This window comes from Gallus gallus, chromosome Z, assembly GCF_016699485.2.
Source record: "Gallus gallus isolate bGalGal1 chromosome Z, bGalGal1.mat.broiler.GRCg7b, whole genome shotgun sequence".
Lineage (NCBI taxonomy): Eukaryota > Metazoa > Chordata > Aves > Galliformes > Phasianidae > Gallus > Gallus gallus.
In genome coordinates, this window is record NC_052572.1 from 43,572,726 (window position 1) to 43,587,274 (window position 14,549).

General features: G+C 35.9%; 1 protein-coding gene across 1 annotated transcript in view; it reads right to left on the reverse strand.

Moving 5' to 3' along the window:
* The window catches only part of CNTNAP4 (contactin associated protein 4), a 221,285-nt gene that overhangs the window by 127,549 nt on the left and 79,187 nt on the right, over positions 1-14,549 (reverse strand). Inside the window, exon 3 of the mRNA XM_428089.8 lies at positions 11,696-11,889. Within this exon, the coding sequence (XP_428089.5) occupies positions 11,696-11,889 (194 nt within the window). The remainder of the gene's footprint in view (positions 1-11,695; positions 11,890-14,549) is intronic.

Sequence of the window (14,549 nt, forward strand, 5' to 3'; positions counted from 1 at the left end):
CATTTAGAAAGTGATTTATAAAGCACAAGCTTCCAATGTGACCTGAAAGCTAATTATGATGATGAAATACCAGTATGAGATATGAAAAAACTAGGGACAATGGCTCAAACATTTCATAGTTTCAATTTTATTTCTAGTCTGTGTAAAACTCTTGATGACTGAGAATTCAAAAAAAAAAAAAAAAAAAAAAGAAAGAAAAAGAAAAAATCAAATTTTATAAGAGCTTAGTTCCAGTAAATTTCACGTGGTCTTATACTATGGTGCTCCTCAGTTCTTTTCTTCGTATCACTTATATGATTTCACTGGTACTCTAGGGTCTGAAGAAATACTTCTTATTATATAAATTTTGCAGTTTAGGCTAAGTTCCTCATAGGAAACAAAGAATTATGGATGTTCTTAATTCCAGGAAAAAGACTTCAGCAGTGTTACACTAACAAAACCAACAACATCAACAACGTCTACAAAAATTAGCTTTGTCTAAAGTCAAGAATTTTGAATTCCTACTGCATTTGGATATTTTTCTATAATTAAATGGCTACTTAATCTTAGTTAAAATAATAATAATAATTATGAACACCACATCCTCAGCAAAGATGATAAGACAATAACCTTGGGCTCTTTTCAACTTATTTGACTCTCAGCAACTCTCTAGTTTGCCTTTCATAAAGTACTAATAAATCTCAGGGTTTGAATTGCTTGAAATTAAAACATATGCAAAATTCGAAGAATAATTACCTTGCTTTTGCCTCTTTCTTATTTAGCAATTGGATGTTTCAGTTTAAATTATATTTTCCAATAAGAATGAAAACTTGTATGTAAACTTTTTTAAGCAGGCATTTATTTACTGTAATTTCAATCTTGGTTCCACACAGAATTTGATGAGCAAATGTTTTCCTTCTCTTGGACTTTTTTTTGGAGAATCTTTTCAGTTCCTTCTCTCTCTCCCTCCATCTTTCCCTCTCTCTCTCTCTCTATATATATTATATATATATACATAAATTTAAATAACATTAGATTAATGTTTGTGGTAGTAACGTAGAATTATTTTTTTAATGTGAATAAACTTAAAGCAGATTGCTGAACAAATGTTAAAGTAAGACAATGCTTCAAGTAATTTATTTATAATGTCTTAAGTGTTAAGCTACATGCCATCAGTTTTATGGTGATCATCAATCTTAGGAAAAAAAATGCCTATGGAAACTGATCATTTCCATGTGGAAAAATTAGTATTTGATGTTTTGCCCACTCTAATAATAATAATAAAATAATATTAAGAAAAGATTTGTATAGAATCTTTATCTACCTGTATTTTTTGAGTATATAACCCAAGTATTTCTCATCATCTCCTTTTCATAGCTATGTATTTCATGGCAATGTAGAGGGTTCACCACTGTTCACCACTGTTGTAGTTAGTATGCTAACTCAACTTACAAACTAAATAACAACAAAAAAACCTGTTTTGACTGTATGCGAGGCAGACAATAGAACATGACAAAACTCAATTTTTAAAATATTTTGTGTACCTCAAAACCCAGGATAACTCCACCTACCTAGAAATATATTACAATTCTAGCCCTCAGATTTTTTTCTATAATTTCCATAAGGTGATACTATAAAATACATCATTTCAATAGTATTATCCGAAGAAATTTGACATCTTTAACATGCCACTATGTTAATTACTAGCATGTCTCTTTTGTCTACACTCAAGAAAAAAAATAGAGAGATACAAGAGATGTAATGTACAATAAAACCAATATTACACCTACTTCCCTATGATCTTTAAAGTAAGTGAAAGTAAGTGATAGAAAATGGCATTGTCTGCCAATAAAAAAAATAAAAGGATTAACTACTGACCTACCAATGAGAAGTGATTTTCTTATTGTACATGGAAATGTGTGCTACTAGTAGTTACAGACTTGGTGACTGGAATAATAACAGTCACTTCCTGTTACAAAATATGTCAACAAAAATCTACACATTATTGATAGATAAGTTGTTACATTTGATTGTTCTTAAATGAATATTTATTTATTTATTACTAACAATGAATAGAAAATACGTTAAGCTGGCAAAATTTTAATAAATTCCATGGAATTGCTGACACAGTATTCCCAGATTATGAACATATGATCACACTGAATCTAAGCAAGAAATACACATAGGGGATAAAATAAGATATTCATACTAAGAATTACATACCACAAAATTCAACAGAAGTTTTATCTGTATTCTCAGATGTGTTCTTCCCCCTGTATAATTTATTATTATATACTCTTTTACAGATAAGTGATTGATCCTATACTTAGGCTATATTTGGCCAGTAAGAAACATACTTAAAAAACTTAAACTCACAAAGCATAATGGTGTTTAGATGTTGATTTCAAGTTACTGTGCAGATCTTAACTACATGAGAAAATTAGAAGGCAGAATTTATCAACATTTATTATTAATGTTTAGGTATGGGCTCAAAGTGTAGCATGCTATTACAGACTAAACAGCTCTTGCAGAATTGATTATACAGCAGGGAAATAATTACCTATTCAATCTTATGTCACAGGGAACAGGAAGTAGCAAGGTAAAACATAAAGCCAGGCATTTGCCTGAAAAAATCAAAATAATACCGATAAAATCAGATTCCTAATGGAAATAGGATTTTGGCAGTCTATATGTTCTCTGGAGCTCCCAACTTGTTTCTGTTCAGAAGCATTTCAACTTTTAAGTATGTGTATACACCCCTCCTATCACACTTTCCAATTATGAAAGTCCACAGAAGAAATAAAATACAAAAGGACATAATGCCTAACATCATAACTTCCAGATCTATAACTTCAGTTGTCATAGTCTGAGTGATTACAGGGGAAAGATTCAGAAGTACACTGAAGTATACCTTTGCAGATTATTTAAAAGAAAGCCTTCGTATTCTTAGGATAAAAGAAATGGCTGAGAAAAGAAACAGTAACAATCAGACATCGGCCAAAAAGTAATCATTTTTTGTCATTAGATAATAACCAGTAACTCCTTGCCAAAGCACTACTTAATCATTCAGGCTGAATTTTCCAATTATACACTCTTTGAAACACAGCAGGTTTACTACGGAGTTTATATGCATTTGAAACAAGATCATAGAATCATAGAATTACTCGGGTTGGAAAGGACCTCAAAGATCATCAAGTCCAATTGCAGCCTAACCATAGTACCCTAACTCTAACAACCCTCTGCTAAATCATATCTCTGAGCACCACATCCAAACCGCTCCAAACACATCCAGGGATGGTGATTCAACCACCTTCCTGGGGAGCCTATTCCAGTGCTTAATAACCCTTTCTGTAAAGAAGTGTTTCCTAACGTCCAACCTAAACTTACCTTGGTGCAACTTGAGGCCATACATCTTTGTATATCTAATTTTCATAATGTCAAAGTTTAGAATGATTTCTAAAGGAATTCATAGTGTCTAAAAGGGAAATGTTAAGATAGTACAGATATAAATAGTCTTAAAAGGTAATAAAATATTACAGAGTCATGGCCAACGCAATGTCATATTTAGAACTATATAAATTGAAAATAAATTTGAGAATTTCACTGAAGTTCAATGACCAGATTGTTTATAGGAAAAAACCATAGATTTCTTTTTGGTTAGCTCTGCAATTTTAATAGGCATGTAGAGACACTTATAAATGAGATCTGATGACCATCACTGAAAATATTTTTGCTCTATCTGAAAGAGTGGTGGGGGTAAGTAGGAAAGAGTTTGAATTAGTGTGCTACTTCTCACTAGTTGAACAAGCCTTCAGAAAACAATTTGAAGATAAAATATTTTCATAGTGTCATAGAATCGTAAAGTGACTTGATTTGAAAGGGCCCTCATAGGGCCTCCAATTCCAACTCCTCTGACACAGATCACTAAATCAGGCTGACCAGGGCTCCATCTAGTCTGGCCTTGAATGTCTCTGGAGGTGAAGCATCCACAACTTTTCTAGGCAACCTCCTGCAGAACTTCAACATCTTCTCAGAGAAAAACTTCCCCCTCACATGTAATCTCAGCCTCCTACTCTTTTAGTTTAAAACTGTTCCCCCTTGTTCTGCTTTCTTTAGATCTAGCTTGATTTCTTTAAGTCACTTGGAACCTACCTAAAAATATCTGTGTAGAAATTTCATTATCACATTTTTTTTTTCTATCATAAGACACTTTTGGATATTATATCTACTCAGGTTAAAACTTCAGTTTAAAAATAGTAGTGTCACACTAGAACAACTAAATCTGAGAGGCAATCTAGTTTCTAGTTATAATTAATATTTCTTAGAGTATTTTCCATCAAGTGATGATTATAATTTTATTGACCTTAGGTCAAACAGTAAGTAGAAAAAAAATCAGCATCTATCACAGTGATTGATTTTTGTTGAAAATAATATGCCCTTACCACTGTGTTTAGATAAAAGATAATCAGTGGTCTAAATAAAAGAAGAAAATGCTATTTGAATTTACAAAATCATGTAAATGTAGCAGTACTGCCTTTTTCTGATACTTGTGAGTATTAGAAAAAAAGGCTCATGTTCAGACTTTTATAGCACAAATTCTCTGATTGAGAACAAGACAGACCCAGTGAACAGCACCTTGCTGTTTTCCACATTCTTCCCACATACAGCCAGCTGTAAATTATTTTCTGTTCTTTTTCTTAAGATCACTGTAACTGTCAGAAAATAGTTCTGTTCAAGAGCCGCGTCCTGTCCGTCCCCCACCCCTCCCCCCCCCCGAATCCAATTGTAATGACAAGCTGATGTTGGCAGTAGCCTTTAAAGTAATAAGGTATCCTAACACATTAAACCTTGATTTCCAAAACTCTTATTCACCTATTTGATAACTGCATTATGAAAATGTAGCTGTGAATTTCTAACTCTAGTAGAACATTCACTTCTACATATTACCGGACTTGTAAATCTTCAGAACATCTTGTCGTCCTTAGCTTAATACGGTTTATTTAGGTGTTTATATGTAACATTCTTTTTTTTTTTTTTCCCCACAAACCAGTTGCTATAATACAAGCAAGGACAATTTACATTTTACTTGTTGTAGTGTACTCTCTCCTGCCCCCAACCTCAACATTCGCTCTCGTTGTTAGGCCCAAAGATTTGCTCCAGCAGATGAGGAGATGCCCAAGACCTTGCTCAGGACTGATAACACTGCTTGATAACAGAGATAATTACCACCAATGTCTCAGAACAGGAGGATGAAGGAACTGATAACAGGCATTTGTTAAACAGTGGGGACCAACAGAGCATGTGGTAAATACTATGACTATGATGCATTCATCTTACTTCATGAATAGTGAACAGACAAAGAATCCACTGATCACTAATCCTCATAACAAGACCACACATGACCCCCCTTGTAAATACTGTGAAGCTTGAGTGACTGTAGTCATGAAGTGGACTAAGTGGAACAACAATTGTATGTGACTTAGTGAGATGTCCATCTCTTATGAGAAAGTACAGCGTTGAAGAAAGTGCCAGTGTGCAATGTGGTGAGTATACAAGGAGTCTGTTCCATGATTGTTCTCTAAGCAACACAACCTGAAACCTTAGATTGTTGGTAGTACCAAGGGATCTTGATATGCTGACTCTAAGAGATATAGCACAGAAGGTGGAGTAGAGTGTAAGTATTGTAGCTACATTCTATACTTTGGAATTGATAAATTGCATGGCTGTCACAGTCAGCAGTTTTTCACTTTCTGTCACACCAATTGCAATAAATATAAATAAATATATATGTGACCAGAGTTACTCAAACTCTACCTGAAAGTAAGAAAATGCTATAAAAATAGCTTAGGAGAGGAGGAGTTTGAAGGACAATACCATTGCAGAAAAGTCAGGAGAACATTACTGACTTCTAGAATCAGCTGATGCACTAATCTGAATGCCACCAAATGGACACTGGTTTGGTAAGATTCAAATACTCAGTTATGCCAGATATGTCCCTGGAAAACTCAGAAGTCTGTGTGGAGTTATTCCATAATTTAAAATGTTAGTGATCGGCTGCATTATTCGCATTCTTGGTACTTGCATGTGCTCTGCAGACAATGTATTTATCACTGGCAATCCAAAAGTGCTGTTCATTAGCCCATCCAAGAGAATTCTCACTGAGTGTGACAAAGCTCCTTAAGGATGGCCATGTTCGCTCATTCAAACAGGACTAGATCAAAGATAAATGATGCTATTGGTCTATCTGTAGCTCTGATGGCTCAGTGTATTGAACGTGACTGGACTAATAGCACTAATAGCACTGAACTGGGCATCACTCAAAATCTAAGCCTAGCCACCTCCAGACCCTCTGATATCTGAAGACAAGCTGAAGCACAAGGGAGTTCATTTTCTGTCAAACTCCTTGACCCTTTAACACAACAATGGCATTAGTTATTTCTTGAATATTTATTAAAGATGAATATAAGATAACTGCTGGGGCAATATGAGAAGGCAACGAGGAAACTCAAGTGAAATACTTAAAAGGAATTAAGGAGTTATCCTCTAAAAACCTGTCCAGACCAGCTGCCCAGATTAAGTGCCTCTATACCAATGCATGCAGCTTGGGAAACAAATGGGAAAAGCTGGAAGCCACTGTACTACTAGAAAACAGTGATACTACTGTTGTCAGCAAAACCTGGTGAGATAATTCTCATGACTGGAGTGTGGCTATCAATGGCTGCAAGCTGTTCAGAAGGAATAGGTGAGTAAGGGAGTGTTACTATCTACATCAGGGAAGGAATAAAATGCAAAAAGCTGTCCCTAAAAAAATAGTCATGAGCAAGTTGAAAGCCTATGGGTGACAGAGACAGAGGCAGCAAAGGGAGCCTCATGATCAGTGTCTACTACAGGCCACATTATCAAGCAGAGTTTGTCAATGAAGCCTTCTAACTCCAGCTACAGGAGGCATCGTGATTGCAAGCAGTGGTCCTGCTAGGGGACTTCAACCACCATCTGCTAGAAAAGTAGCATGACAAGCTGTAGGCAATTCAGGAGGCTCCTGGAATGCACTGAGGATAACATCCTGAATGAAGTAATAGACAGCCCCACCAGGGAGAATGCAGTACTGGACCCATTGCTCACTAGTGCAAATTAATTGATCTGTGACATCAGGATTGGAGGCTGCCTGGGCTGTATTGACCATGCTATGATTTAATTTACTCTCGTGAGGGATATGAGACAGGCAAACAGTAAAATTAGGATGCCAAATTTTAGGAAAGCTAACTGTCAGCTCATCAGGGAGTTAGTCAACAAAACAACCTGGGAAACTGTACTCATGGGCAAGGATGCAGAGCAGAGCTTGTAGATCTATTACAGATATAGATTTGCTATTGAGGCCCTGGAGCCTAGACTAGAGACTAGAGGGAATAACCTCAAGTTGCACCAGGGGAGATTGAGGTTGGACATCAGGAAATAATTCTTCTCGAAGAGAGTGGTCAGGCACTGGAACAGGCTGCCCAGGGTGGTGGTGAAGTCACCATTCCTGGAGGTGTTCAAGAAACATTTAGATGTCGTACTGAGGAAGATGGTTTAGTGGGAAATATTGGTGATAGGTAGATGTTTGAACTGGATAATCTTAGAATTCTTTTCCAACTTTGGTGATACTATGATTCTATGATTTTTAAGGAAGATCTCTCCATCCCCAGGTGTAGGAAGTCAGGAAGGGAAGGCAGTAGACTGGCACGGCTGGACTGGGACACTCTGGTCCAACTAAAAAGCTCAAGGTCCCTAAGATCCAAATCCTTTACAGAGGAAGTTGGGAATATGTGCAGCAATGCATACATGCCATATAATTCTCCATTTATAAAATTTTAATCCATATCATCAAAATTGTAAATGTTAGAAGTAAATTCCTTCCATATCAGAAGACTGAGAAAATGCTGTCATGTGTGTGTGTGTGTGTGTGTGTGTGTGTATAAAACTTTCAATTTTCTCTTCAGCTGAGATAAGTGAAATTGAAAAGAGACCTTAAAATATATGTCTATTAATATACACATACAAAAACATACTTCACTTTTTATTAAAAATGTTAAAAGATTTACTTTTCAAAGTAAGTGTTATCACAAACTAAGGAAACAGTTGATCTATGAGAAGAAACCTAGTAACTGTAATGGAGTCAGTTTTTTTCAGAAGTATCTTTAGTGTTTAAAGGATTTTAAAGGCTAAATGAGATCTATATGAAAGATAAACTTACTGATGTAAGATAGCAAGCAAAGCACACACTTATGTGATCAGTGAACTGCCAGTGAGAATGCTAAGACCAATATACATTGCATGGATAAAAAACAAGGATGCTATAACTCAGTTCCTATCATGTAGAAAACTGAAGACTAATCACATTCAGCAGCCAGAGTTGAGAGAGATTCATCTCACTCAGCTTCAGAATATATGCATTTGAATTGAGAACAAACTGACAATAAATAATTCTGTAGGCTGTGGGCAGAAAAAAAATGTATGGATACATGATACAGCTCAAGCTAACAAAGACATCAAACCATTCTTAACACTGACCAAAGAGTTTATATAACTAGATCACATTCACATGCTGAATGAGGACATAAGTCCTCTTTCCGTCTCAGTTGTAAAAATCCTAAAGTGGGTGAAAAAAAAAATTATAAAAGAAAGAGATATGGAATAACCATGAGGCAGAATAAGTTTGGGATGAAGAAAGACACCACATCACTTCTATCCAGAAGTATCCCTGGATGCATTCAAGACCAGGCTGGATGTGACTCTGGGCAGCCTGGTCTAGTGGTTGGTGACCCTGCCCATGGCAGGAGTTTTGAAACTAGATGACCTTTGAGGTCCTTTTCATCCCAGGCCATTCTATGATTCTATCACTCCACGATAAGTATAATTAAAGTTACATGCCACATCTGAAGAACTGTTTAACAAGTCCCAGTGATGACTGAATCTTCAGAATCTAAAATTAAAATAAGTCAAAAGATGAAAAAGGAAATTCTAAACTAAGCTCTGGAAAGAAAGAAAAAAATAGCAGCTGTAAAATTGTAGACAAAATATGTACTCAGGTGTAGAAAGAATAAGTGCAAAATACAAATATTTATCTTCAGTGAAGTATTCTGAAGTACTAAGAGCATCACAGCTCTCTCACAGAATCATAGAATCATAGAATCTTAGAATGGCTTGGGTTGAAAGGGACCTCAAGGATCCTCAAGTTTAAATCCCCTTCGTGATTGCCAACCACTAGATCAAGTAGTAGATCAAATTGGCCAGGACCCTGTCCAACCTTGCTTTGAATACCTCCAGGGATGAGACATCCACAGCATTACTGGGCAACTTGTTCCAGCACCTCATCACTGTCTCAGTGAAAAACTTCCCCCTGACATTTAATTTAAATCTTCCTTCCTTTAGTTTAAAACCATTCCCCACCTGTCTATCACTATACACCCTTGTAAAAAATTGATTGATCTCCTGCTTATAATCTCCCTTTAAATAGAGGAAGGCTGTACTGAGGTCTCCTTTCAGCCATCTTTGCTCCAGACTGAACAAGCCCAACTCCTTCAGCCTGTCTTCACAGTAGATGTGCTTTCTGCCCTTCGCTCATCTTCATGGTTCTCCTCTGGTCCCCCTCCAAAGCTCAACATCTTTCCTGTGCTGGGGACCCCAGACCTGGATACATTACTCCAGATGGGGCCTCAAGTGAGCACAGTAAAGGAGGGACAATCACATCTCTTGCCCTGCTGGCCACTTCTCTTCTCATGCAGCTCAACATACCGTTGGTCTTCTGGACTGCAAGCACTGCTGTCTCGTGTTAAACTTTTCATTTACAAGGATTCCTAAGTCCTTCTCAGCAGGGCTACTCTGGAGTCCTTCTCCCACTCTGCAAACATACCTGGGATGTATATGTATGTATGTACATGTCTAATAATGTCTACATATACACATGTATACATACATACATACATATACATACATATATATATATATGTATATACGTATATACATATATGTACATATATGCATATATAAGTATATACATATACACATATATATGTTTTTCCAAAGCACAGTAGCAATCAAGGGAAATTACTTCCTCTGGTAAGAAATCTTGCGATAGGGCAATCACTTAATGAAAAAGAAGACAGAAATAGGTACACACAATAGGTATAAAATGTGGGATGTTCTTGCCTGAAATTAATTTGCGCACTTCTTTTAGGAAGGGTTAACATAAACACACAACAATCAGAGAAAAATCTGCAAAGCAAAGAAAGATTTAAAACTTTCATTAAAAGATCACATCTGTGCATTAGTTTAGAATGGAGGAAATACATTTCTCTAGGAGCAGAATTCCTAAATACAGATGCATATAAAAGATCAATAGAGAATCCCTGAAATGTATGGCTTATGTCCTTGAATTATTCATCACTGGCTGTAAGCCATAACTCCAATCTGCACTGCAATTATTAAGGTGATAAAATTTTTATTAAATTTTATAATGGAAGAACGGAATGGTCTACTTTTCCTCTCCTGAAATGTCTGCAATAGCATTTAGCAATTTAAGGAACTTTTGTTTGCTGTTTTACTGACATAATGACCATTTCACTGTTCACAGAAAAAAAAAAAAAAAAAAAAAAGCAGTATTTCAAAAATGCCTTCACTGAAGACATCAAACAGCTCCACCTTTCAGCTTTCTTTTATCAGTCTATCTGAAGATGGGTAAAGACAATATTGTCATAGCATATGTTCCTTTAATTTGGAAGATTCTTTTTCTTTTCTCACTCCTCATAGGCATATGGATTAGAAACTCTTATTTCTCCTTATTATGAAAACACAGTCTGAGGCAGAAGTATAAAGCAAAGTAAAATCCAAAATGAAGTGTAATTATGCAACAAGTAAGCCACTGCATAATCTCATTATACCATAGATGAGGTTTGACAATACAATAACAGGAACGTCTAGAATTAAAGGTCAAAATTCAAATGCATAAAATGAAATACATTTTAACATCACATTTAACTGTAGCAAAAAACATTGAAGTCTGAAGTGTTGTAAAATTTCAAAAAATGAATCAGCTCTTTGTTTGGATAGAAGAATAGAAGATTACAGGATAAAATCAGAGTACAAGAAAACTAATGTTATTTCAATAATCCAGTCCGTAGACACTGTGGTTCAATGAAAGATATAACCATGGTCTAAAGATATAATTTAATGTTCTACATCTTTTTTGGACATTATCTATCTGTTATTGAGAATCTTCTACTCTCATTAAACTTAACATTAATGGGAGGTGATGGGCATAGTCACACTTATAAATTATTAACTACAAAGTTAATAGGTGAAAAAAAAAACTTCAAATATCAAATCAAGATCAGAATCTAGACTTGGAATTAGAGGAACAAAAATGAAGCCTACAAGAAATGGTTCTTTCTGCATATCTTTATATCCTTTTTTTTTTTTTCCAATGAAAAGGCAAGTTTGATATGGAATCAATACAGTCAATGTTTTGGGGAAAAAATATCATACATAGAAGGAAAAAAGGAGATTTTACAGTAATACTCTAATCTTCAGAATTCATCATAGAATCATATAATGGAGTAATGTTAAAGGTAGATTTTTTAAGTTTGATTTTCAGAGCTCCACTGCCTTGCTTGCTACACATCTCCAATAATTTTAGGGGTTCTGGAGAAATCTAATTCTCATTATTGAAGTAACATACCAAAATGCTTTCTTCTTGACGATATTGTTTCCAGTTTCGTCCACTATCACTGAACATTAAAAGGTAGTTTGTTACCCAGTCAGAGCTCCCATAACCACCTTGAGTAGCAACAGCAGTTATCTCAGTTCTTTCACCAAGATCAATCTGAAGCCATTGATATTTATTGGACACAAGTGGAGACCATCCACCAGCACCTAAAAAAGAATGAAAAATATTGGAATTTATTCCTAATTAACAACAACAACAAAAAAAATTAAGATATAGTTGCTCCTCAACTCTTTAGATAATACCTAGCAACTCTTGTAAAAACTGAAGTCAAGTACTTAATGTATGTAACCATTTATTAATATTAAAATTCAGTATGAATTTACTCCTTTTTGTCACTTACAAAGTAACTTTTTCAGTGAGTCAACAAAGTAATTCTTACTCAGTTAGACAAGGCTCTTCAACTGAAAATCTTAGAAATTATTTATCACTGTTATTTTATTTATTATTGTTTAAGTAGAGACTATAAGTATCCCTGGACTATGTGAACTCAAAGCCCCTTCTAAACTGAATGACTCTGCACAATGCTGTTCCATGAGACTTGGGTATATAGATCTGCGTATGAAGAAATAAAGCACACTTAATGAATCTACATTTGCCTCTTAAACTGAGTAGCAAATTTGTATGCAAAACAATTTGTCTCTATGAGGTCTACCCATGAAATCAGCTTGTGAAGATTAAGTTTAACCCAAAACACATTGCTAAATTTAAACATATATAGAGGAAGAGGAAGAGGAAGAGGAAGAGGAAGAGGGAGAGGAAGAGGGAGAGGGAGAGGGAGAGGTGGAGGTGAGGAGGAGGAGGGGAGGGGAGGGGAGGTGAGGAGAGGAGAGGAGAGGAGAGGAGAGGAGAGGAGAGGAGAGGAGAGGAGAGGAGAGGAGAGGAGAGGAGAGGAGAGGAGAGGAGAGGAGAGGAGAGGAGAGGAGAGGAGAGGAGAGGAGAGGAGAGGAGAGGAGAGGAGAGGAGAGGAGAGGAGAGGAGAGGAGAGGAGAGGAGAGGAGAGGAGAGGAGAGGAGAGGGGAGAGGAGGGGAGGGGAGGGGAGGGGAGGGAAGGGGAGGAGAGGAGAGGAGAGGAGAGGGGAGGGGAGGGGAGGAGAGGAGAGGAGAGGAGAGGAGAGGGGAGGAGAAAGGGAAGGGAAGGGAAGGGAAGGGAAGGGAAGGGAAGGGAAGGGAAGGGAAGGGAAGGGAAGGGAAGGGAAGGGAAGGGAAGGGAAGGGAAGGGAAGGGAAGGGAAGGGAAGGGAAGACCTTATCTCTTAGTTTTCTCTTCCTTAGCTTGCTCTATTTACTCAGATCACAAGATACACGTGGAGCTGCTTGAACTAGTCCAGAGAAGGGACGTGAAGAGGATTAAAGAACTAGATCACATTGTCTAAGAGGGAGTTGAGCTTATTCAGCCTGGAGAAGAGAAGGTTTCAAAATCTTCTTGCAAGCTTTCAATAGAATGGGCTTATAAAAAAGATGGAGAACGATTTTTTGCACAATCTGATAGTGACAGGGAGAACAGTTTTAAGCTAAAGGAAAAGAGAATTAGTTTAGATGTTAGGCGGAAATTGTTTCTTCAGAGGGTGGTGAGGCACTGGAACATGATGCCTAAAGAAGCTGTCTAGTTCAAGGCCAGTTTGGATGGGGCCCTGGGCATCCTGATCTAGTAACTGGCAACCCTGCCTATGGCAGGGACTTTAAAGCTAGATGATTCTTAAGGTCCTTTTCAGCTTAATTAATTCTTTGATTCTATGATAAGGCTACTAATCCCTGACTCAAGTCAGATGAAAAAGCCCAAGGGCAGGACACAAACAAGTGAAATACAAAATGTGAGAAAATAAAAATAAGAGAATTTTTTAATTTATTTTCAGATATTGTCAAGTACTCAGACATGATTAGCATCTTCTAGGTTTTATTAGAGTGTGGGATGACAGCAAATGGGAAAAGATCTGTTTCATACTCACAGATTTGGATTTAACATAGAGAAATTCACCCTCTAATGTTCTTGAAAAAATACACACAACACAGAGCAACCAATATATCTAGTTTCCATAATAATCAATAAAGTCTGTATTATTTAGAAAAAAAAAAAAAAAAAAAAAAGAGCAATCCAATCTTACCCTTCTGTGGAATTTGTGGTGCTTCACATTTTGTAAATAAAACATCACATAATTTAATTTTATTCCAAGGCTTTGAGTAAAGATTTCAACATTATCTTGAGGGAAAAAAATATTACAAAATTTGCTGGAAATTATAAAGGTGTTCACAAGCCACAAAAATGAGGTTAAGTCTACTGATGACACTAAGTCAAAATTGTTTACAAACATATATAACAGTGCATATATGTAATTATTATTGTTCCTACACATTCATACACTAATTAAAATTTAACAGTCCTGATTTAAACCTAAGGGTGAAATTTAAAGATGTTTAGGAGTTTTTTGATTTTTTTTAAATTTCTTCAAATAAATTAGGATTGTGAATTTCATTTCAATATTTTGAGATATTTTACTTCAAGTCTCAAGTAGCCCTTTCTGTCATTTTTTTTTATTTCTCCATGAGAGAAGACAACAGATGCAAGATATAACAATAGTATTTTCTACACAATATTTTCATATTTTCTTCATAATCCTTTTTTTTTTTTTTTTTTTTTTTTTTTTTTTTTTTTTTGGTCATGGAAACCGTGGACAAACAGGGATTTGAAATTTCACTATTAGTGAAATATTTGTTTAGCAAACTAAATCAAAAACATCTATTCATCAATGATATGAAGACTACCATTATATCCATCCAATGTCCTTTCCGAAAGAAAGATTTCAAATACT